At 38.7% G+C, this 25468-nt stretch overlaps 1 protein-coding gene across 2 annotated transcripts; it reads left to right on the forward strand.

Moving 5' to 3' along the window:
* The first annotated feature begins 1022 nt into the window (after positions 1-1022).
* On the forward strand, positions 1023-24366 carry LANCL1 (LanC like glutathione S-transferase 1). 2 transcript variants are annotated; one of them, XM_007421665.4, is made up of 10 exons: positions 1023-1122; positions 1290-1383; positions 6294-6411; positions 13362-13569; positions 17950-18085; positions 18716-18862; positions 19641-19823; positions 20162-20338; positions 21576-21648; positions 23110-24366. In XM_007421665.4, the coding sequence occupies exons 2-10, from the start codon at positions 1303-1305 to the stop codon at positions 23184-23186; spliced, it is 1200 nt and encodes a 399-aa protein (XP_007421727.2). In that variant the 5' UTR covers positions 1023-1122; positions 1290-1302; the 3' UTR covers positions 23187-24366. The 2 variants fall into 2 exon arrangements, with proteins under 2 accessions (XP_007421727.2, XP_007421726.2); XM_007421664.4 differs by lacking the exon at positions 1023-1122 and having other exon boundaries at positions 1131-1383.
* Positions 24367-25468: the final 1102 nt, after the last annotated feature.

Genomic DNA, 25468 nt, shown 5'->3' on the forward strand with positions numbered 1-25468 from the left:
AGAAATGATGAAGTGAAATAGGCTAGAATGAGGAAAAAATGCATGTCAGGGAATGACTGCCACAAAAATAGAGAATGATGAGAAAAAGTACAGCATAATGTATGTACAGTGAAAAAGATGACTGCAAATCATGTAGTCAAGGAGAGCAGAGAAATGCAGAGAATTTTTTTTTAATGCTTTGGAAATGAGTGAAAAAGGCTTAATGAAGAGCATTTAAAGAGTGAACAGAATTAAAAATAAAAGATGAAATGGTCTGGGGTGAAATTGAGGTGAGGGAATACATGAAATTGTTTTAGAGATTTGTATGGAATAATATGTTGTGATAAAGGTGGAACTGAATCAAATGCTAATCCCGTTTGATTTTGTTCAGCATGTTGTGCAAAATGAATCCATTTTCAGTAATTTTTTAGTTTTGGTAACAAATCAACGCTTAGCATGATGTGAATCTACAGTATAGGTAAGCTACTTAAATTCTCTTCCTTTAACTATTTGACTATTTGAATCATATTTATTTAATGGATTTATATGGCTGCCCATCTCAAATACAGGTCTCTGGGCGGCTAACAATATGAAAAGTAAACAAAAACAAATGCAAAAAATTAAAACACAGTAACACACAATATTAGCGTTTGCACTTTAATGAACGCCCAGTCGGAAAATTCATATGATTCGCGTCGGCCAGTCTGCACGACGCTCGAACCGTAGGAAAAAACCCTGGGCTTCGTATCTCCCAGGAAGTTTGCAGCGTCGTGACCTGGAGTCGGGGTAGGGGATGCAGGGGAAGGAATCGCAGGCTTTCAGTCCGAATCGAAAAAGTCCCGCTAGGGAGGCGTTCTTCCCAATACAGTGGCGTGGGCAGGGTCCGGGGCCCGTCACGCTCCGCCCCAAGGGTCCCTGCCCCGGTCGCGCGGAGAGGAGCAGAAGGGTCCATCGCCCAATCAGCTCGCGGGGGGCGTCAAGTTAAAAGGGTGCCGGCCCCTTTAAGAAGCCGGCGGCGTAGAGCAGGGGCCCGAGGCCCCGATTGGCCGGCGTCGACCGGAAGTTGAAGGAAGGCTCGTGCTCCCGTTTGGGTTTGAGCGCAGCGTGAGGCGTGTCCGCCGCCCCTTTTTCGTCCTCTGCAAGGTGGAGTAACCGCTGCCGCTGCGGGTGGGGGGTGCGGTAGTTAGCACGGGGTGCAGCAGCACGCGTCTCCTCTGCTCCGCAGTGCCCGTGGCGGCTTGGGATCGAGGCAGGGGAAGTCTGTGGGTGGGTCATGAGTGAGTGGCTCTCCCTTTCTCTCTCCCTGGCAGGCCTGTTGCCACCATGGCTGAGAGGGCTTTCCCGAATCGCTTTGCAGACTATGACAAATCCTTGGCCACAGCATACTTTGATTCTTCAGGGAGGGTGAGTGCTTGGATTTTGGCGTCTTCTTGCTGCTCCTTTTAAACGGTTCTTTCCTTGAATTCAGGGGGTGGTTTGGTGACAGCGCGAGGGAAGAAGAATGCGTTTGTTTGTTTTCTCTTAATACCGCCTAGCGGCAGTAAGCTGTACAATGAGCATGACCCTCTTTAAACATCGTTTGCCTGATTCTAGCTCGTTAATCTTACTTTGAATTCAAGGACGGAGACTGTCAAAAAGAAGTGCTTAAAAATATTCCTAGGTGCTTCTTACAGCTTCTGGTTAAAAATGGAAATCCATTATCTGTCCTTTCAAAACTATCTGTATATCAGCATTATATGGTTCTTATTTATATAATGCCCACCCCTGTACAGAATCTTGAGGGTGTTTGTACAAGGGAGGGGGTGCAATGTTCAGGAAATGGCAGGTGGGATTTCTTAGATTTTAAGGAAGCTTACTCCACCCCCGTAATAATATGGGTTAAGTTTAAATACATTTTGGATAAATGAAGGTAAATCTTAGTGTTGCATGCTGTAGTGCAGAAATACAGTTCAAGGAAATACATTATTCTTTAATGATTGGTGGTGGGAATCAGGAAAAAAAGCAGAGTTTAAAAAAATGGGTGCTCATTGACTTAGCAACATTGATATGTCATGCCAGTTGAGGGGTACAGACAGAATTACTTTAATTATATTAAATTGATTGGGAGCAGGATACTGGAATTCTTATGTGCATCCCTTGTGACATTATGAAGAAACAGAAGATTCACTCCCCTACATATGTACATGGAAAGCATGGAAGGATTGAAAGCTGTGGCATTTCCCCAATGAATTCCTTCAAACCCCATTTAAGGAAGCCTCCTAAATATTGAGATTGTCTCTTGATTATGAAACTCAGATTAGAACATGTTTTACAGCTTCTGCTCACTGAATACAACTGACATTTTTGGAGAAAGGCGTGGCATGAGCATATTCCTAGGCAAGCCAGGAACTCTGAACTGTAGTTACTCTGTCAGTACCCTTAGGCAGAATACTCAGCAACAACTTTAGCATTTCAGAAGATAATCTACACTTTCACAATAAGATTTTTGGCTAGAATATAAAGTGGTTAGAATACTGTAGAGATATATGTGGTGTGCTATCCACAAATATGAGTGTAAAAATCCAGGTGTGTTATAACAGCACTGCATTTGCCAAATCTCTCAAATAATAAAAAATGTTAGGCAATTTAGCTGGAAGAGTATCAAGAGGACCAATAAATTATATTTAAGCATGCTGAGTGAGACATCTAGCTATGAAGTTATGATAGCAGTACTGAAGCAACATCGCTGGCTGTGTATTAGCTATTAAGTCAGGATCAGGATCGTGTTATTGACATATAAAGGCCTAACTAATTTGGGAGAAGACTCTCTGGCGTATTACCCTTCCTTTCCAAAGAATCACAGTGTTCAAGAGAAGAGTCCTTTCTGTTGGTGTCACACTCTGTAGATTGCCCTTTGGCATTAATTGCTAGGCCCTGTCAGATGCTTCCTAGAGATGAATCCTTACCCAAGTCTTCTTTGTATGGATGTTGGTTATTATATAGGATTCGTATATTTGAGGATTAAATGGTTCCAACTGTTGTACTTTATCATGCTTTTATATACTTACATTTTATGAAAAATGTATTCTGCTTCATGATAAATAAATAACTAATACAAACACATGTATCTGTTGTGTTGCATTTGTTTTCAGCTGTTTACAGATAGTCTTTGTTTAGTGACCACAACTGGGACCGGCAACTTAGTTGTTAAGCGAAGCAGTTGCTAGGTGAAACCTTTCCTTTGCTTTACAGGCCTGCGAAGGTTGAAAATGTGAGGATTGGCTGCAAAGTTAATTTTTCATCACCGTTGTAACTGTGGTCACTAAACAAGGCAGTTGCTAAATTAAGGCTACCTGTATTTATATTTCAATCAAAAATTATTTTGAATCCATACTAGCTGAGTTTGACTATAGTATGCATGTATCTGAGCCCCATTCAGACTCAACACAGTACAGCATTTCTTTTACCTGTAATAGCTGACAGTGGCTAGGTCATCTAGTATTGTGAGGCTGTACACTCTGGAGGTCATCTAAGATATAACTGTAGTCTAGCAATCTTTGGAAATCTTAGCTCAGGTGCCTAATGAGTATGGGATACAGTGGTGCCCCAGCAAACCCATTACAAGGACATCTAATTGCCAACACTATACCTTTGTCTTTGGCACTGTTATACAATCTACCTGAAAAAGATTTAGAAGTACTTCATTAGGAACAAATTAAAGGCCAAATCCAGAATGGTGAAGAAGTCTCACTAGGGCCTGTTAATTCATTTATTTCCTGCTCTCAAATTCATTATGGGGCTTGTTATTTATTTTCTGAAATGTTTCTATAGGGGAATTAACCAATTTTATGATAGAATAATCAATTCAACTTGACAAAATCACAGAAAAAATAAAAATCTGTTGATGCCTGCTTTAGTCAACAGGAATGTAAAGCAGCCTAGCACGTTTTGACATAGTTGGGCTTCTTTCTATGTTTACATAATTCATAACTAAAGTTCTCCTTGTCATGGGGTAGCTATATTTCTTTATATCCATCTAAATAATAAAAGGGATGTGTTTCAGGAGTTGGGGTAGTGAGTTTCAAGTACTTTTCACCCAGTGTGGTCCCAGAACCACAAATGAACATAAATCAGATGGTTTGGGTGTACAGCAGGAAGGAGTAATGTTTCAAGCAAAGCAGAGAAGGCTTGGCTTTCCAGTATGGCGCTTAGAATATCAAAAGTAGTTCCTCCTCAAGCTCCATGTGTTTAACAAGGCAAAATGAGCAGGGGAAGAATAAATATGGATGCCTCCAACTATCTAGTACAGGCCTGCTTAATCTTTAATCTTTAAGGGCTCCTTTCAACATGAACTGTGTTAGTGTGATTCAGTATATACCAAAGTTACATCAGAAGCCCAAGCTCCCAAGATATTTTGGTAGAAAAGATGACAAAATGTAGACTGGACTATGTTACCCGTAAATGGAGACAGAACAGCTTGAACAATTGCCCATAATGAGTGTACAGTCGTGTGAAAAAGAAAGTACACCTTCTTTGAGTTCTATGGTTTTACGTATCAGGATGTAATAAAAATCATCTGGTCCTTAGCAGTTCTCAAAAGTAGGTAAATACAACCTCAGATGAACAACAACACATGACATATTACACCATGTCGTCATTGTTCATCTGAGGTTGTATTTACCTACTTTTGAGAACTGCCAAGGACCAGATGATTTTTATTATGTCCTGATACGTAAAACCATAGAACTCAAAGAGGGTGTACTTTCTTTTTCACACAACTGTATGTCAATGACTTGGTGCCCAGCTGGAAGTGTCAAGTGATGTACTGTAGGGCTCTGTTCTAGCCCTGGCTGTTCAACATATTCATACATTACTTGGGTGAGGGTTAGAAAATATGATTACCAAATATGCAGCAAACATAAGAGGGAGGTGGCAAACGCCTTAGTGGACAGCAGCAGGATTCAGGAGGATTTTGACAATGTGTAGAAACCACATAAATACATTTCAGCAGGGATAAATGCGAAGTCCTATATTTGGTTAGGAAATTTCAAAGTTACACGGAAATGCTGGGCAGTAGGACATGCAAAAAAGATCTGGCTATCTTGATGCATCACAAGCTGTATATGAGCCAACAGTGGGATGCAAGTATAAATAAATGCAATCCTAGGCTGCATCAACAGAAGTAGACTTTCAAAGAAAAATCATTTCTCTGTATTCTGTATTGGTTAGACTGTATCCAGTTCTGAGAATGACATTTTAGGAAGGATATTGACAAACTAAAGCCAATACAGAGGAAATCAACCATGGCGACGAGGAGCCTGGGAGAGAAAACTTATAAGGAGTGTTTGGAGGAGTTAGGAATATTTAGAATAAAATTCTGTGGGGAGACAAAATAGGTGATTTAAGTATCTAAAGGGCTGTCATATAGAAGAATGGCAGAAGTCTTCAAGGTTGTTGCAGAGTACAGGTCAAGAAACAATGGGATTACAAGGAAATGTAATTTGGTTCTATATGAGGCCATTTTTCTTGATGGCCACAGCTGTTCAACAATGGAACAGACAACCTTGGGCTCTCTTTTGCTGGAGGTCTTTAAACGGTGGATCTCCATTTGTCAGGGATGCTGTAGTAGTAGACTTGCTTATGATCTCCATTTCCCTTCTAATCTTTACATTCTGTATTTCTATATCATGCTGTGTTCACAAAGTTTCAAACCTCAAAGGGGTTGTTAGACTTAGAGCCTTGATGTATACTTGACTGTATTAAGAAATGGACATCTCTCCTTCAAGCTTTTTATGCTTACCACAGCAAATGTGGGTTAATCTATAGTGCCCTGTACAAAAGCTTTCCATGCAGTAGAATTGTGGTGAGTCAGCACAGACTCCCAAGTAATATTGTAATATGCTATTTCTGTCCTCTTTGTCTAATGGCAATCATCTAGCAGAATCTACTCTTAAAAATTTGAGTAGCCTTCAAGGTCCCCTCAGGGGAGAGTACAGCACTGCTATAACCTCAAGGTAATAGGCATGGATAGCCAATGTATCACCAGGGGAGAGAAACACAGTTTTAAATATTTAAAGCTCAATTCTTAATTATAGTTACTTGGAAGAAAGTGTGGCTGAAGTAGTAGGGTTTTCTGTAAAAATGAATTTGGATTCTTCTTTCCCTTTTAAAATGACTGTTGCCAGCATGGCAGCTGTTTATTTCCTTTAGATTTCTAAGAGGGTGATACTCTTTTAAAAGTACAGAGCATTTTGAAGTACGTAGTTTGTCACATCTTGATAACTGATAGTGTGTCTGCTGAGACATAACCACTGTGTTTTTATTAACATCTACAGCTCACTCCTGAATTCACTCAGCACCTGAACAATAAGATCAAGGAGCTTCTCCAACAGATGGAAAGAGGCCTGAAATCTGCAGACCCCAGGGACTGTACTTGTTATACTGGATGGGCAGGTAGGATGGGAGAGCTGCAAAATGGGAATGTGAAGTGTTCACAAAGCATGTTTTAAACTCTAAAGAATGGCTGGAGGACGCATGGTCTTGTTATTGCTGCTGGAATTTAGTATGTCTTGAAGAAGGAAAGGCTTTGAGAACCCTGCAAATGTTATTTTATCAAGGGATTTGTAAGCTATCCCTTTTTTCAGGGCTGATACCTCCTCCTGAACTTCCAAAGTATTCCTGAATGTGGTAGTAATTCTTTGGAGAAAGAAATAAACAGTTTTTTCTCTTTTTGTTGTTGCAGCCAAAATTTATTTATTAGATTTATATGGCCACCAGTTCAAGACATGATTCGAGGCACTTAGCAATCAATAAAATAAACCCCATAATTAAAAACAGCATTTCACGGACAAGCAGCACCTAGAACAGAGCAAACATTCACCATATCAGAATAGGTTCACCCAGTATCCAGTCCCATTTTTCAGGGGAAGAGGCTGGTCTTTAGTGCCTTGCAAAAGGCCAGGAAAGTCAGGGCCATCAAAATCTCAGGGGGATGCTGTTTGAAAGGGCAGGCACCGTGATAGAGAATGCAATATCAGCTGGACAACTCCTGTTTTTTGTAGAATAGGTATAATTCAGACACAGGGGGACTGCCATCCTTTCTGTCTTACCTGAGATTTCTCTATGCTGTCATACTGGAATTCTAATCCAGCTGACTGTGGTGAGGCTTTGTTTGTCGATAAGCCAGTTTCTCACTGTTCTTCTGAAATATAATATGACTGTGTTTGCACATCACATTCAATCATGATTAAAAAACTATTGCGGGTTTGAGTTTTAGAAACACTAATACTATACTGTACTATACTTTACACAATCCCATGGCTTGATTCATGTGAGAGCTATGCAAGCTGCACTGGCTAGTAGGCTTCCGGGTGCAATTCAAGGTGCTGGCTGTCACCATTAAAGCCCTGTATGGCATGGGACCAGGTTACTTGTGGGACCGTCTCTCTCCTGCCCCACCAGTTCTGGTAGAGTGGGCATGCTTTGGGTAGCATCAGTAAAATAATGCCATCTAACAGGTCCCTGGAAGCATGCCTTCTCTGTCATGGTGCCTGCTCTTTGGAACAGCCTATCCCCTGAAATACAGATAGTCCCTATTCTACTGGCCTTTCACAAAGCCATGAAGACCAGGCTTTTCCCCCAAGTATTGGAAGCAGGAAGCAGTTGGGAGCTCCAGCATGGATGTATGTGTCTAATGGTTTGTGTTTTTACTGAGCCTTGATGCTGTTTTAGTCAATCTTTGTTTTAATGTAACTCTTTGTTCTTGTTTGTTCACCACCCAGAGTTTCTCAGATAGATGCATGGCCATACAAATACAAAATAGCATAGTAAGCCAAAACCAAAATGCCCCACTTTATAACAATGTGTAAATCAGATCAGTACATTAAGTTCTTTCTCTCTTAGATTGCTGTCCTTCTCTTCATGTCTTCTTCTCAGACAACATTCTCAGATCTCTTGCTCTGTTGGTGGCACAACTTTGGTTTCAGTTTACTGGTGGCATGGGCACTTCCTTAGACCAACTTGCTGGCTGGGGAATTCTGGGAGTTGAAGTCCACATATCTTAAAAGTTGCCAAGGTTGAGAAGCACTGCCTTAGACCATTAAGGAACATAAAGGGCCAACATGTATGCAATATGCAAAGTATGCAACATGTATGCATGTATGCAAAGTAAATTTCTGGGATATGCTTCCATTGGATGAAACTTCCCTAGGCCTTTAAACTGAGTGTGCAAAATAACTTCTATGCTACATTCTTCCCTCAGGATACACTCTCCTTAAATGATTAACACAGGAATGAAACATTACATTTTAAGTATCAGCTGAGGCAAAGACTTAAATATATTAAAGATGACATTAATTTTATAGATGCCAACCAAAATTGAAATCTCTATGCTGTCAGTTAATTTTTTTCCTTCTTTTTTCTAAAAATCTTGGTTGAGGTGGGAAAATTTTGCAAACCAAGTGAGCAAGGACTGAAGTTTAAACTTCATTCACCCCCTTGCATAGTTTCAGTCAGAAGTGGGGCCCACATTCTTACTAGCAGTACAGATTCCTTTAGTAGCCTGTTGGGGAGAGAGGATATCCTGGGAAACTTTATATTGCAGAGAATGCCAAAATATGATTTTGGATTCTGACACTCACATGTGCCCATGTGTAGTACCTTGAAACAATCTATGACTTGTTTCAAAGGCCTTTAATTCTGTACTCATCTTTTGGTGCTAATAAAACATGAATTTTGACTACTGCTTAATTAAAGAAATCATAGCCAATACTTCTGTATAAATTTTCATTGTAAATAAACCTGTAGAGCAGTGTTGTCCAAACTTGGCCACTTTAAGATGAGTGGACTAAGATGAGTCAGCCATGCTGGCTGGGGAATTCTGGGAGTTGAAGTCCACTTATCTTAAAGTGGCCAAGTTTGGACAACACTGCTGTAGAGAGAGGGGGGAAAGCATCTGCAAGTACTTCTGTTGAAAATCAGTTTTTAATAATGTCTGTTCAGATCATTAGGAAGGGGCACATTCTCTTTTTAATCAATCACAGGGCTTTTAATCAATTCATATAGCTAATCAATAAGCCATAATGTTTAGTTTAAAGTGGATTGGAGAAGTTTATGCAAATAACAAAAATCTACATTTATACATAGATTGTGTTGGGGGTTTTTTTGAAGGCAGTGTTTGAGTTTCTTGAATACAGCTGGTGAAATGGAGGAATTTGTTACAGTACTTGTTTTTAGCTACATGACATACAAAATCTTAAACCATTTGTGTTAGGGGCAGAATTGTCTCAATGCTTCTGTCTCTTTATTCTCTGCTCATGGATTTTTCTTTGTCCATTTACAATGAAATGGAATGTGTTGTTACCATAGGACATATTCTCCGTCATTTTATTGTAACCGGTCCCTTCCAAGATTCTGGATTTACTAATTTATTCAGTGTTCAGGTTACAAGAAATTAATTGGGCCAAGGTAACAGCGTTCCTCCTTAATTGCCTCTGTAGGAAAGGCTTGTTGAGTATCTTCTCATGTAGATAATTTCCTGGCAATCTGAAATCAATTGGCTATGATTTGATTGCTAATAAACATTCCCCAACTCTTTCATTCACAGTTCATCTGCTGTGGAGGCTGATGCCATCAAAACATTTAGATGTATGCTGGGACTGAGGTTTAACAGCAACTTTAACTTTATGTTTCCTTCCATATTGTTGCTGCCAAGCAGTAGGCATCTTTACCACTTTCTTTGTTAAAACTGCGGAAAACGCGTAGAACCGCCCTTTGAAGAAAAGCCACAGTATTCTCCATTAACTTCAAAGATTCCCTGAAGGGCAAAGTATTTCTCACCCATCCGTTGATGTCCTTAGTCCCATTGTATCCTGCATGTTAAAAAGGGGCTCTTTCTTCCTCATCATAGGTTGTAGACTTTTATTTTTCAGCCCTTGAAATGTCCTCTGATTATGAATGCTGAAAATGAACAGTGCTGTTTCCCTCCATTTTGAGATCGGAGACTGATGAGAACTGTAGTGTAAGCCTTAAACAAACCATATCATAGTTGTTGTTTTTTTAAAGCAACAAACTTCCCATAAGCTTTTCCCCAAATCTTGCCCTGCCCAGAGGTGATGTGGCCTTACCTACTTTGTAGTCCTCCTCTGTTGCCCTCCACTCTTGAAATCATATGCATGGCTCTTTCCTTTTGAAAGTTTTACCCCTATGCTAGATGCTAAGAGGAGTTGCAGAGTCAGCAATAGGGGGCTTTGCTTACTATCTGTTTCCCTCAGCCTTTTAACTGACCAAGCAGGAAGCTTTGTTAAATGTACTTATTGTAGTATCAATAAGAGCCTAAAGACGTGCCATGCTGTAGTTCTATAGAGAGAGAATTTTAAATGAATAGAAAGCTCTCTGCCAACAGGCAGAAAAAGCTGGAACGTGGTCTGTGCAGATCAGCCAGGTTTTACCTTGATACAGTAATTACCTGGCCTCTTTATTGTTAACTGTGGTTGTTCCTCCCCCACCTTTCTGCAACTATGTCGTCAAGCATTATTTTGTTAAGTCCAACATTTTAGAAAAAGAATTTTGGTTTCAAAAAACCTCAGATTTAAAAAAAAAAACATTATCCTTTCAGAAGCATTTACTACCTCTGCAAATTGTATTCCCCCCCCCTTTTTAATTACAATTCTTGAAGGTTTCCTATTAGAAAAATAGAGTCAGTAAGATGTCTGAAACTTAAGTTCCAGTTACAGTTTTTGTAGAGTTATCTGTTTTCTAAACTGAGCCTTGAACTAAATTGTGATCAGTTTCTATCTCTGCTTTTTATCTAAAACCAGCAAATTGAATATATGCTTCAGGGTAGAAATCTAAATATCTACATATAAAGTGGTTTCCTCTATATTGCCAACTCCAAAATTCATAGGTGGCAATTCCTGTTTGTATCTTCTGTGTTTTAAGTGGATATTTTTATCAGTTGCTCTTTACTTTTGGCAAAATATATAAGTTTATATATTTTGTATATATATCTTGTGCTTTCTGCATTTGTTTTAAGCTCTCTGTAAACAAGTGCATAGAAAAAAGGTTCTTTTGTGAACCAGTTATGGGGGGGCATGGGGGGGGGCATGGGGGGGGCAGGCCAAACTGCTACATTGTACTATATCAATTCAAGAGAAATTAGCCACTTAAGAAAAAAAACAAACTTTTACAGATAAGATTGGTGGGATTATGAAAGAAATGCATAGTGCCATGTCAGCACTATCAGAGGCAGTTACAATAATGATTGTAACATTTGACTGTAACCATAATTGTTTAATCTTCCTGCAACATTTGGTACCTTCTGCAGAATCATAAAAGCCCCACCAATTCTTTAAAAATTAAAAAGTTTTAATTCTTATGATTTTGAAAGAAAAGGTCAACAGTTTTTACTTTCAGACTCAGAAAAAGGATGGTGCTAGTTTTTGAGTATTGGAATATTAGTCATTCCCACAGGTCTGTATAATACATTTTCCTTACCTGGTTTTCTATGTGAGGCCAATTTTTATTTCATCTGCAAACTTCAACCAAAAATGACATCTGACCCAAAAGTCTGCAAAGCCTGTGTCATGCAAATTGAAATATGGAAACATGGCTTTTCCATCCTGCTATTAAGATTTTGGTACTGGGCTGTGACTTAATTAGCTCGTAGAAATATGGTGATGTCCAGAATAAGACTTTTTCTTCTTAAAAATAGTTTCAGGAACACAGCACTGCAGATGAGACTTATGATAAAATACCTTTCTGCTGTCTTCATTGATAATACTAATACAGAAACTGCCTAGAGAGTGGACAAGGTTATTAACTTCAGCAGGAAATGGAGATTTGTTGTTAATATACATGCATAATTGAATTGAGTATGGTATGACGCTTTGGAGATTACCTAGGCAAAATGAGAAAATCATCTAAATTTAAAAGTATCCCATGAACAGGAGAAAGTAATTCCGAAAGCTGTTCTTCTTTCCTTTTATTTTTTATTTTTTCTCTTTGCTATTCTGAAATTGCAGATACTGGATGTATTAATTTAAGCTTAAATACAGAGGCCTGCATCCACTTAGCAATGGTTAATGAGTTTGAAAGTGCACTATAAATTGAGAAAATGAAAAATCTAGAACTGCTGTAGGTCACTCATTCTTACAGTACTTATTCTTTGAAGATGCCTCTAGAATGCATACTGTTTCCTTGAAGACTTCAGACTCACATTAATAATGCTTCCATTTGTACTTAATGCATTTACCATCTCTCCTTCTTTACTAGGAACAATCCCTATTATCTCATACCCTCTTTCAGTAAATCACTGTCTCTTTTTTTGACCTTTGATATTTTATGACTTGATGGGTTTATAATTCATATTTCCTGCTGATCATTCTTGATTCTGTCAGTGTTTTTCCAGTAGGGGGTTATCATTCCATTTCTAGCTACACTGAAAGAAGGACATTATTCCAAAGCCTCTAAGTCTTTGTCAGAATTTGGATATGAATGCAGATCTATTTTGGCCTCTGAAATTAATTGACACAACTAAATCATGATATTGGACATGTAAGAATAGTAAAACAATGGCATCAGTTTTTGACATATCTTGTGTTATGCATCAAACATTCAAACTCTCACTGACTCAAATTTAAAAATGCTGAATAATGATCTTTTTGATATTGTTAAACTTGGATATGCATTTCTTTTTAATTAAAAAAGCAACTCCTTTTTTCTGCCTGAAGTCATTTTATTGTTATTTTCCCAGTTGGCGCACAGTTACATTCCTAATTCTTTTTCCAGATCTGTGTTATTCATAGTTCAAGGTTTGTTTTTTTTCATTATACTACTCTAGCTCTTGTTAACAGTACTGATCTTAATATCCCTGAATTTCCAGTCCTGGGAACTAGGTCATTCTACAGGTGGTGACTGGACTTAGAAATGTGATATGACAAAGTTGCCCAGCGTGTTAAAGGTTAACATTGCAAGTTTAAAAGTGATGTCTATTAATGGCACCAGAATCTGAGATGCAGGGGGAAAATGCCTTAAGTATAAGCTCTTGTCAATAAGATCATCTCTAAGAGTATTACCACCAAATTACCTGGAAAGTATCTTTCCAATATATGACAGTGGATATTTACTGTTAGACTGCAAACAGTACATTTAATATCACTTTAATGTATTTCCCTATTTTCAGATAGATTTTAAGATTTGGGATTGTAAACATTGTCATAGAAATGTTAGTAATTACATGATTTTCTGTTTTGTATTACTGCACAATTGAAAAGACTTTGTCTTAATAGGCAGTATAATTTTTAATTATAGAATAATTAATGAAATGAAATTATTATTAGCATCAAGATATGCACTATCAAAAAGTAATTTTGGTAATATTCTACCTTTTCTAACTCTCTTTTCAGGCATTGCTTTGCTATATTTTCATCTACATGAGGTATATGGAGACCCATCCTATCTTCAGGTGGCTCAGGAGTATATACAGAAGAGTCTTAGTTGCTTGACAAAGCGATCGATCACTTTCTTATGTGGTGATGCTGGACCTTTGGCAGTGGCTGCAGTTGTGTATCATAAGCTACACAATGACAAGCAAGCAGGAGACTGCATTGCTCGGTAATGTCTTAAAATATTTGCGTATATGCTCAGTGACACCTTAAACTTGCCATGATACAAATTGCTTTACTTCTGGGGGGAAAAGCCATTTCCACCAGAAGGTTGCTCTTCGGTGTGCAGCACCCATTATTTCAGCCATAATAGATTGGTGAATGAGGTTGCCATTCTTAACTAAATTGTAATATTTAGGAAGGGGTGTACATTCATTTTTAAAATCAATAATTTTGACAGACTAAATAGGGAAAATATTGGTAAATTGCATAGGTCTTCCTTAAATAATCTGAATCTAAAGTTTCACTGCTGAGTGTTTTTCAGCTAAATTTGTATTTCCTGTTTATATTCTGCTAAAATATTCAAGTGTCTATTGTTTAAAGCAATGGTATATGAACAGTGATATTTTGACTGGGATCTGAGGTACAGCTGATACATAGTGCACCTTCATTTTATTTGGGTTTGTATAAAAGTCATTGGTATGAAAATGGCTGTATGTACACTTTATGGATCGTACCAACCATAAATAGGATTTGTTTTATATCTATAAAGAAATCCTGATGCTATTTTAAGTTTATTTCTATACAGAAAGCATATTGTATGTTATTTTTATATAGTTACATTTATATTTCCTGTACTATTGTTATCCAGGAAAATTAGAGTACTCCCTGTTGCGTGTGTGTGTGTGTGTGTGTGTATTTTCATTTTAAAAGACAGGCATTCCAGCTTATCCTCCTTCTCTATTGTCTCAAATTCTGGAAGTCTATTTAGTTTATCAGGTTTTGATATCATAACATTAGCCAGAGGTTCATATGGCAGCTTGCATATTCTCACATGACTGGCTTGTTATAAGCAGGATTGGAGACAGGCACACATTCTCCATCAGAACAGTATTCATATAAACACAGTTCTACTCTTTGTTTCATTTGGGAATTTTTTCTTTGGTTTCTTCCACACTTAACTCCTGTTCTCAGAATGAGAATTCAGTCTAATCACATACTGCCCTCTAACGGTATTATTGGAAGAAAGCACTGATATTGTAAAATAATTGTCCTTGAAGGATGAGTTTTCACAAGGACTCTACCTTGACTAACATACCAAATATTTCCTTAAAAACTGAGGTGAAAAAAAACTTGAATGACAATTTTGGATCTGTTTTGTATTGATATCTTTTTGCTAATTTCCACTTGATATATGATACCTTTAGCATTAATTTGATGTTATCTCCCACCAACTAAAAAGAGATGTTTGCATATTAAAGATAGCAATGTTTTCATTTTAGTCTTGAATTTTCTAATCAAAGTATGCCCAGTTCTCTCTGTGTTCGCAGCATGCGTAAGTTTTCAACCATCCATCTCCTGAAGCCTCACTAGTATGTGCATGATATACTGTAAATGTTACCAGTTGCTCTAGTTCTGGCACTAACCAGAGCACCGTAAAGTGTTACATGATGTTGCACATAATCCTTTTATTTTATAATCCAAATAAGCATTTTTATTTTTAATGCTTCTCTTTTGCCTGCCTGCCTGCCCAGCTGCTTGGCCGGCCCGCCCGCCCACCTCCCTCCCTCCCTCCCATCTGTCTGTCTGTCTGTCTATCTATCATATTTATATAGCCTCCCATTTCACACAAGGTGACTCTGGGTGGCGTACAATTAAAAAAATAAGTACATAAAAACTACTACATATAAAAAACAGTAAAACACACAAAACAGGAGGGGATAAAATTAATAAGGGAGCCATCGTAAAATCTCCCCGGTCCCCCAGGACCCCCAGGCCTGATCACATAGCCAGGTCTTGAGGGACTTGCGGAATGTTAAGAGGGATGGAGCTAATCTCACTTCTGGCGGGAGGAGATTCCACAAGGCAGGCGCCACAGCAGAGAAGGCCCGCCTCCTGGGACCCGCCAAGTGTAATTCTCTAGCAGATGGGATCCGCAGCATGCCTTCCCTGCCAGATCTGATGGGATGGGCAGATGTAAATGGGGAGAGGCGGTTCCTCAGATAACCTGGCCCCATGCCTTGAAGGGCTTTAAAGATCAAAATCAGCACCGTGAATTGACCTGGAAGCAAACTGGCAGCCAGTGGAGCTCGTGAAGCAGAGGTATAATGTGTACCACCCTAGGGGCACACATAACTCCCCGCGCCGCTGCATTTTGCACCAGTTGAAGCTTCCAGATACTCTTCAGGGGCAGCCCCATGTAGTGCGCATTACAGAAATCCAGATGGGAGGTGACCAGGGCATGAGTGACAGTGATTAGGTCCCTCTGATCTAGAAATGGGCGCAACTGGTGCACAACATGAAGCTGTGCAAAAGCCCTCCTAGCCACGACTGCTACCTGCTCTTTCAGCAGGAGTCGTGAGTCCAGGAAGACCCCCAGATTGCACACAGGGTCTGTCTGGGGCAGTGCAATCCCATTCAGTACCAAAGATGGCATAACTCTAGCACCAAAAGGCCCCAGAACCCACAGCCACTCAGTCTTGCCAGGGTTCAGTTGAAGCCTGTTGTTCCCCATGCAGACCCTCATAGCTCCAGGCACTGGGATAAGACATTCACAGCATTGCTTAATTTGCTAGGGGTGGAGATGTACCATAGAGTATCATCAGCATACTGATGATACTTCACCCCATGGGGACGGATGAGCTCACCCAGCGGCCTCATGTAGATGTTAAATAGGGGGAGAGCACCGAACCCTGTGGCACCCCACATAACAGGGGCCCGAGGGCAGGATCTCTCCTCTCCAACCACCACCGACTGTAATCAGCCCTGGAGGAAGGAGGTGAACCAGCACAACACAGTGCCGCCCACCCCCAATCCTCTGAGCCGATCCAGAAGGATACCATGGTCGATGGTATCAAAAGCCGCTGAGAGCTCAAGTAAGGCAAGGATGGATGCACAACCTCCATCCCGCCCTCGCCCAAGATCATCCAAAAGACCTCCCTCCCTCCCTCCCTTCTGTATCTTCTGGTATTTCTTTTTGAAGCCTAATATTTTATATTAGTCTCCCTGGAGTTTATTTTATTACTGAAAGGTGTTTGTATACACTACAAAATACAATTTGTATTTCCCTTGTTGGAGATGCCAGTGGGGAGATCTGAAAGCTCTGCATTATTTTTATTTTCTCATTCTTTCTTTTGCTAGTTGTTCACAGTTTTATTCCATATATAATCAGCTGTCAAGCATCTTTATATTTGAATTTTTAGCAACATAAAATTTTTCTAAATTCCTAATGGAAATCTTTTAAATGCACACCAGTGCAATATTACATAGGTATGATATTAATGCATTTCTACTTGATTCAAAGTAAGAAACCAACATGGTCTTTTTTTTTTTTATAAACTAAAGTATCGTATTTGCTTTACATTTTAGAAATCTGTAATACAAACTACTTATGACAGCATACATAAAGCATGTTTAACATATGTAGGTGTAGATGTTATCCAGACTTGTAGGATTTTACTTTGTTTTTCAACCAGTTCTCCGGTGCAAAAGAAGTACTCTCAGATTTAAAGTAATCTGAACCCAGAAGTTTGCTTTCAATTCTAAAGCTAAACTGAAAGTCACAGTTTTTCCATGTGAAAATTCACTCCTAGTTAATTCAAGCTTTTTTATTTTGGGTGCATAATTTAATGTGAAGGTTTAACAGTACCGCTTTACTGCTGCTTGTGAATCAGAAATTCTTGCAAAGCACCAAGACTTTTTGCTCACCTCTCTTTTACTCCGTTGAATTGTTTTTATCACTTTCTTCAGTGTACTCTTGCAGCAAGGTGTCTGTCACAAAACAAATAACACAGCCTGTCATTTTCTCTTTCTTTCTTTCTTTCTTTCTTTCTTTCTTTCTTTCTTTCTTTCTTTCTTTCTTTCTTTCTTTCTTTCTTTCTTTCCTTCCTTCCTTCCTTCCTTCCTTCCTTCCTTCCTTCCTTCCTTCCTTCCTTCCTTCCTTCCTTCCTTCCTTCCTTCCTTCCTTCCTTCCTTCCTTCCTTCCTTCCTTCCTTCCTTATTTTAGTTAGGTCTGTACTTCCTCAATATATTTTACTGCAACATGCTGAACAGAAGTTAAGTTACCTTCTTCCTAGTAACAGAAGTTGTGAATAGGTGAGGGGGATATGCAACTTTCTTTAAGGGCCTGGAATAAGTTGAAAAGAGCATTATGTTGGAGCGGTTATTTTGTTTCTTTTGTTACCTTGTAACTTAGGATGAAATAACGTTATTGATTGTAATTTAATTTAATTTAATTTAGGCACCGCCCAACTCTGAATAGCTCTGGGCAGCTACAACGTAGTAAAATAAAATAAAACACAATTTAAAAATGCTTAGAAGCATTGTCAAATTGGGGATGGGGGAACTTTCCCTGACAGTGAAAGTCTAATAGATCTTTTTGTTTTTCAAGCTTGTTGCATCTGCCCAAATCTGATCCACGAGTCCCCGATGAAATGCTATATGGACGTATGGGGTACTTATCTGCTTTGCTGTTTGTGAACAAACATTTTGGAGAGGAAAAGATCCCTCAAAATCATATCCAACAGGTACTCTGTCTATTGATTGATTGATTGATTGATTGATTGCATCCTGAGCTACCCAAATATTTGGAAACTCCTTCAGTGGTTAATAATGCAATGTTCTAATGTCTGCTAATCCCCTTTAAAAAACAAAATGGCCAAAATCTCATTAGATCCCCAAATCTCACATGATTGCCAAATTCCATGAGATTTGAGGAGTATAATTGCCAAAATCTTAAGAGATTTGGAAAGGTCCCAAGGTTTGTCTTTTTTTTTTTTTTTTTTTTTGGTGCTTAGAAATATTGTTGGCCCCCACACTAAGTTCTCTCATTTATTAAAGGTATGATACTGTTCATATGAAAACAGACTAGCATGATAGTTGTAAGTTAAAAAAAAATGTTTATTCAAATACCACTTGGCTGTGAACTGATTGGAGATGCATATCACTTAATCACTTTATCTATGAAACTCCTGTGAGGCGGGTTCTTAGCAAGTTTGATGGAGGGATACTAGGATATTTAAAGAGCTCAAGTCCATCCTATTGTAAAAAAATTCCTAAAATTGTTGTCACACTTTTTCCATTTTCTTTATGCCAGCTGTAAAATTTTGAAGCACAGCCTTAAGAACAGCCATTGTTACTTCTGATTCTTCCTGCAGGTCTCTGAGGCAGCTATGGCATCTGGTGAGAATCTGGCCAAAAAGCGGAACTTCACAGCTAAGAGCCCACTCATGTATGAATGGTACCAGGAGTATTATGTAGGAGCAGCCCATGGCCTAGCAGGGATTTATTACTACCTCATGCAGGTGAGAGGCATCCTGCCATATGGAAAAAGTCCATTGAGAAGTGTGTAGCCAGCCACTCATATATGGCTTCGGTATGGCCAGAGACCTCATCACCATTAATGTGGCACAAGTTGTAAAAGAAGAGCATGTGAGCTTGCATGTCTAATAGTAGAGGGCAAATGTCCTTTTTCCATGGAAATTTATATCCTGCACATAAAAGAGAGTCCAGTGATTTTTACAACCATAGCCAAAAGTGTAATGAAGGTATTTTAGAGTTTTAAATAGCAGTACGTAAAACATGAGACCAGTAAACTAAACTCAGTAGTTTAATTGAGACTTTTTTAGATTAAAAACCTTGAGAAAATAAAAAGGCCATCATGATCACAGTACCTTGCTTTGATTCACCAGTCTCCCCTTCTGCCGGCTTCTTCAGAAAATTGGTAGATGATGATGATGATGATGATGATGATGATGATGATGATGATGATGATGATGATGATGCCTTTTTCTTCTGCTTTTAATATGAGCTGATAGTACTCTTCTGAATTATGATACTGCTTTTTAATATACCAAGTAATTTAAGGCTGCTGCTTTATTTGTTATTAGGGATTAAGAACTTGGGCATAAATACTTTTAATAAAAACATTCAGTTTCTTTAATGTTTGGAATGTTTTACAGTTCTCCAGAGTCTGACAATGTAAGGGACAGTAGCATCCTTTATATTTTTAAAGCCATGCTTAAACCCAGATGAAGCAGCATCTTATGGCTGATTTAAGAGCATGCCTATTTTTCTTATCAGCCTGGTCTTGGAGTGAGTCAAGCAAAATTGCATAACATGGTCAAGCCAAGCGTGGATTATGTCTGCCAGTTAAAGTTTGTCTCTGGCAATTATCCCCCCTGCATCGGAGACCACAGAGACTTGCTGGTCCATTGGTGCCACGGTGCACCTGGTGTTATCTACATGCTCCTTCAGGCATATAAGGTAGGTAGTAACAGTTTGACAACCTAGCATGGTTTTATCCCTTCCTGTCAGAATGTTTAATATTTCTGCCCCAACTAAAATGGAAATTCAATGTCCCTGCTGTGCATTTTTTTGATCTTACAGTTGTCTAATAGTGACAGCTGGTAGTGACATTCCTTCCATTTATCACTCAAAAGATCTTTTCAAGGAAAAGGACAAAATCTTTCTGTTCCTGTCCAAGAGAGAGTGAGTGGCCACTAATTAGAAAAAGTATGCTGAGCCTTTCCTGTTTCATCCTTGGATGATGCAAGAAGCTGCCAGTAATAAAGGAGAGAACAAAATGCAGCTTGTTTCCTCAGGTGTTTGGTGAACAGAAGTATTTCAGTGATGCCTTGAAATGCGCCGATGTGATATGGCAGTGGGGTCTGCTGAAGAAAGGATATGGGCTGTGCCATGGTACTGCAGGCAACGCATATGCCTTCCTGGCACTGTATAATCTTACTCAAGACATGAAACATCTCTACAGAGCTTGCAAGGTGAGCGCCTGCTTAAATGGGACAAGATGTTCTCTTCAGGTTTGTCTCATAAGTTCCCCAAACTAGCTTGGCCTGCAGAAAAGTTCACCTAACAGATGAAATGTAGATGATTAGTTTGCGCAACACACATGACATTATCTGCCCGAAAAAGCTGGAAAATGGGAACTAATGGAATCGTCTCTCTTATTCTAATTTTATTTTATTTATTTGGATTTTAAAAGAGCCCTGAAGCTGTTGGAAAGAGAGGTTGCAAGCTGCTTGAGGTTCAGCTGAGTTCTGAACTACTATCCTTTTTAAAAAATTTTTGCAAATTTGGCAGAACACGGTTAACCATTGGAAAGTTGTTGAGATACATATTGCAAATTTCTTACACAGAAGGCACTTCTGTTAATCTATCATTCCCCTATTAACCACAGAGCTTAAAGTGAGATTACCTGTTTTTCTTTTTTTCCCCTTATACAGTCACAGGCTTTGAAGTGTGGTGGTGGTGGCGGCTGAAATTGGTTGTCAGTATTCCATTCCTTTGTGGAAGGAGAGAAGGGTGACTTTTACCAGTTCCCCTTTTCTATACAGCCCCTTCCATCTTAAAAAAGCTGCTTTGGAGGATATGAGACCCTCTAGCACAGTGATTCTCAACCTTAGCAACTCTTAAGATATGTGGACTTCAACTCCAGAATTCCCCAGCCAGCATGCTAGCTAGAGAATTCTGGGAGTTAAAGTCCACACATCTTAAAGTTGCCAAGTTTGAAAAACACTGCTCTAGAACAATGAGGGTTAGGAGCCTAAATGTGAAGAATCCCTTCCTGTCTGATCTGCATACCCCAAGACTGAACTATTTTATCCCTAAGTTTTCCTGTCCCATGTGTATGCTTCTACTCAGCTTTTTGGCCCAGAAGGTCTTGATATGCCCAAAACGGGTGGTTCTTCTCTCCCAAGCCTGGCCTAATTTTTTTTACCAATCACTTTTTACTTTTCCCAAGTTAAACTGTGATTGTTAAAATGTTTGCAAAAGGAGCTTAAAAAATATTTACAAAACACCTGCAAATATACAGTTAGCAGCAGGTAGAATATTAAATATTCTTAGAATCTAGAATCTTAAATATTCTCTATGTCCAGGATTGATTATTTAGTATTAGCATATCTTGAGACATCCTGTGAATTGAACTAATGCAGACTGTAAGAAATTATCTCTGTGAAAAATTATTTATACTAGATAAAAGCATAATGTGTTTTTTAGTTTGCAGAATGGTGTTTAAGTTATGGGCAACATGGATGTCGGACACCAGACACTCCTTTTTCCCTTTTTGAAGGTAATAGTCACTCTGTTTGTTCACTCTTCAGTATCTTAATGTTTTCAACTGTGAATGTAATGGATAATTAAAATATGGTCTCTTAACCTCAAAGTTCTGCATAAGCATACATGTGGGCCAGGTCAAATTATTTGCAGCTGAATATTATGTTTCTGTATTCTACTATATGCAGCTTCCTGCATCTGTTACCCTCCAGATGTGTAAGGATTATTTATTGGTTGAGAATGCTAGTATATAGTCATCCCAACACATCTAGAAGAGCCTTGGTTAAGTGAAGCTGCTGTTAGAGCAGACAGATGGGTTGTCTTTGCTTCCAGGAGGGGGATCTCTGGCCTTACTACAATGAGTTCAGTGGCTACTTTGTGCTTATCCATGACAAACTGAAGCAGAAAGGGAAATCATTTGAGGAGCCCAAAATCAAACTGCCAAAAAATAAAATAATTGTATTTATATATTATTTTTAATTTATTATAAAACAATAATTAAAAGGCCCTCAAATTCCAGCCACACACCCTTTTGCCCTTGGTAATTAAAAAAATATTTTATGGACTTATCTGTTCCTCTTCTATATCATATTGGAATCATCTGATTATACTACATTATAACTAGCACCAACACTTACATAATACAGGTTGTCCTTGACTTACAGCCATTTGTTTAACGACTGTTCGAACTTACAATGGCACTGAAAAAAGTGATGACCGGTCTTTGCACTTATGGCTGTTGCAGCGTCCCCATGGTCATGTGATCAAAATTCGGGTGCTTGGCAACTGGCATGTATTTGCGATGGTTGCAGCATCCTGGGGTCACGTGATCACCATTTGCAACCTTCCCAGGGGGCTTCTGACAAGCAAAGTCAATGGGGGAAGCCCGATTCGCTTAACAACCACAGCAAAAAAGATCATAAAATCAGGTGCGACTCAACAACTGCATCGCTTAGCAACAGAAGTTCTGGTCTCAATTGTGGTCATAAGTTGAGGACTACCTGTACTTGACATATTTTCCATTATCCTAGTGTTGCAGATGCTGAGAGATAAGTGGCCTTCCATAAGGTCTTTTGGCTAGTTCATGGCAGACTTGAAATTAAATGTATAGAAATGTCCTATTGCACACTTGCATCTAACAGTCACTGTGCAACATTGCTTTCATTACGCAGTTCTATCTTCACTCAGAAATTTTATGTGACTATGATTAGTTCTAGACACTTGCTATTTCACTGTTGCCATAAGTAAATCGTTGCAGAATACATGATGTCTGCTGCTCTAAAACAGTCTTCTCCCAATCAAGGTGCCCTGCAGATGTCTGAACTTAAGTTCCCAGAATTCCTTAGCCACCATGACTGTTTGCTGACACTTCTGGGAATTAAAGGCTATGCATCTGAGAGGCATTCAGATGGAAGCTGTTTATTGTATTTATGCTTCTGTTTAAGTGTATTGATTGCCTGTTTTTTTTTTTTTTCAGGAATGGCTGGAACAATATATTTTCTTGCTGATCTGCTGATACCAACCAAAGCCAAATTCCCAGCTTTTGAACTATAAATTCCTTCTCAGCCAGTATGAAATACTGACAGGAAGTTGATTGCACTTCAGTTCTTTGGAAAAGGCAGATTAAGTAGGCTGTTGTCTCATTTCTTGGCTAGTAAATTCAAACCTTAAGGGGAGGAGTATTAATGTTTTACGTTATTTTCTGTGTCTGATCTACTTTTAAAAGCTATTAGCTTTTTTCCTAAGCATTCTAGATTCACAGAATACAGTTTTGTCAGTTTTACTGAAGGGGTTGCAACTTGAGTAATGTTTTTCAAAGATAAAAAGGATAATATATTTGGAACTCAATTATTTTGCCTTGCTTTTTTTTAGTAGCTATAGGACAGATCTTAAAATTACTATCTGGAAGAAAGATTTCTCCAAGAGACTGCAAAGGCCATGGCTAGCACAAGAATTTAGCAAAGCCCTTTCTGAAACATATATCTTTCTGATTTCTGTGCACATTTGTTGTTAAAACAAATGTATTATTGTTTATCAGCAACCTGTCATTAAGCTTATAACCCTTGGATAAATATCCATATCTTCAATGAATGCTTTAAAGCTGTCTATAGCACACATTCAACAGGAATTGAGTACATCTGGATATATTTACTGTTGCATTTTTCATAATGTGTAACAGATTGAAACAAATGTGGATTCTCTATAGCATAGGACCAGACTGAAATCTTTTTGTAAATAGCTACCCATCACTCAGAATTTACCAGTAGCCTGGTATTATCTTGAGTTACGGTAAAATATCAACCATACTTCAGCTTTAAAAAAGGTTGAAACGACTCTTCTCACATACTTAGATTAGCACCTAGCTGATCTTGCTGTGCAAGTACCGTAATGTACATAATTAAATGAGATAGGTAGCTGACTGCTTTGCACTTCCAAATGAATTATGAAAAGAGACAGTTCTGTAGTTTCTTGGCATAAATGACTTAGAGGTTGCAATACTTATCAGTATGGAGTTAAAAAAAAAATACACTGTTACCTGGATATTCATCCTAACTTTCAGACAGCAACATTCAGTACACTGAATATCATCTGCGTGATACAAATATCTTGTTCCTTTGACTTTCAGGTAAAGTATAAGCATTGTTTATGTGGATAATTAATTTGAAGCCTTTGGAACGTACTATAGTCTGCTTGTTGCTAAGGTTCATTCAATTAAAGCTGTTTTGGACAAATACCTTGTTTTATGTTCTCTGTAAATGTCAAATATATGTATAGAATATAATAGCCCTTTCAAGGAAGGAAATTAATCTACAAATGGTCAGAATACAATTGTGCTGTGTAAATTAAAGATGAAGTATATAAGTAAAGAATCCCCCAAGTCAAACTCAATTTTTGATAACCACATGGACATAGCTGTGTAGTTTTCTTGGCAGAAATACCAAAGTGGCTTGCCATTGCCGCATTCATACACACCAATATATGTACCTATCCATCCCACTATTCCCTTTTGGGATAAGCAATATTATTTGTTTAATTGTCAACTTGTATGCTACCTCAATCACATAAACATTATATTAAGGTACCTGCATTCATTTACTTGCTCTGTCATCAGTTATGTATAACTCATAATGATTCGTTCCATTTTCCTAGTCAAACCACAAATTCTGTGGCCTTTCATACATTTTGTTACCAGTCATGCCCATTCTGCATCCATTATTTCTGACTAAGAGTTAAAATAGTCAATTTGGGCACATTTGGGACAGTAATACCATAAAGCCAGTTTTATCCCAAGCATGTTCACACTGTTCTCTATAAACGAGAACCTCTGATCCTGCTAGCCGATATACCGTTGCCCATATCTGATCAGCTAGGAGGTACATGCAGTGTCCTGACACTTTTAGGATACCACTCAGGAGGCCTCCTTCTAGAATTTTTTTTTTCCCAATTTCCCAGTTAGCCTAAGGCCCTGATGTTTCTTGATGACTCACATACAGATACAAACAAGTGTGGCCTACTTCTGTTTTTCTGAGATAAGCCAAAGTTGGTTAGATGTTGCTATCTTAAGCTGGGTAAAGTTTTCCTTGACTCAAGCTTGCCTCTTGTGACTAGGAGGATATCCCCATGCTGTTTTCTGTGCAGCCATACAAAAGTGGACACCATCTCGGGAACTGATTTCAAAAAGATCACAGAACATGGAGTTGCCATCTATGAAGAAAGAGATGCTGCCTCTATCCTTGAGAAAAGAGAAGGAATTCTAGTAACAATAAGCTGCAGGGGAGTCACTGTTGGATACATTTAAATCAAGCTTTGTACGGAGAAACAAGATATGCTCATAC

The sequence above is a fragment of the Python bivittatus genome, unplaced genomic scaffold (assembly GCF_059951505.1).
Source record: "Python bivittatus isolate LINGU-HERP-01145 unplaced genomic scaffold, Pbiv_v1 ctg000200_np1212, whole genome shotgun sequence".
Taxonomy (NCBI): domain Eukaryota; kingdom Metazoa; phylum Chordata; class Lepidosauria; order Squamata; family Pythonidae; genus Python; species Python bivittatus.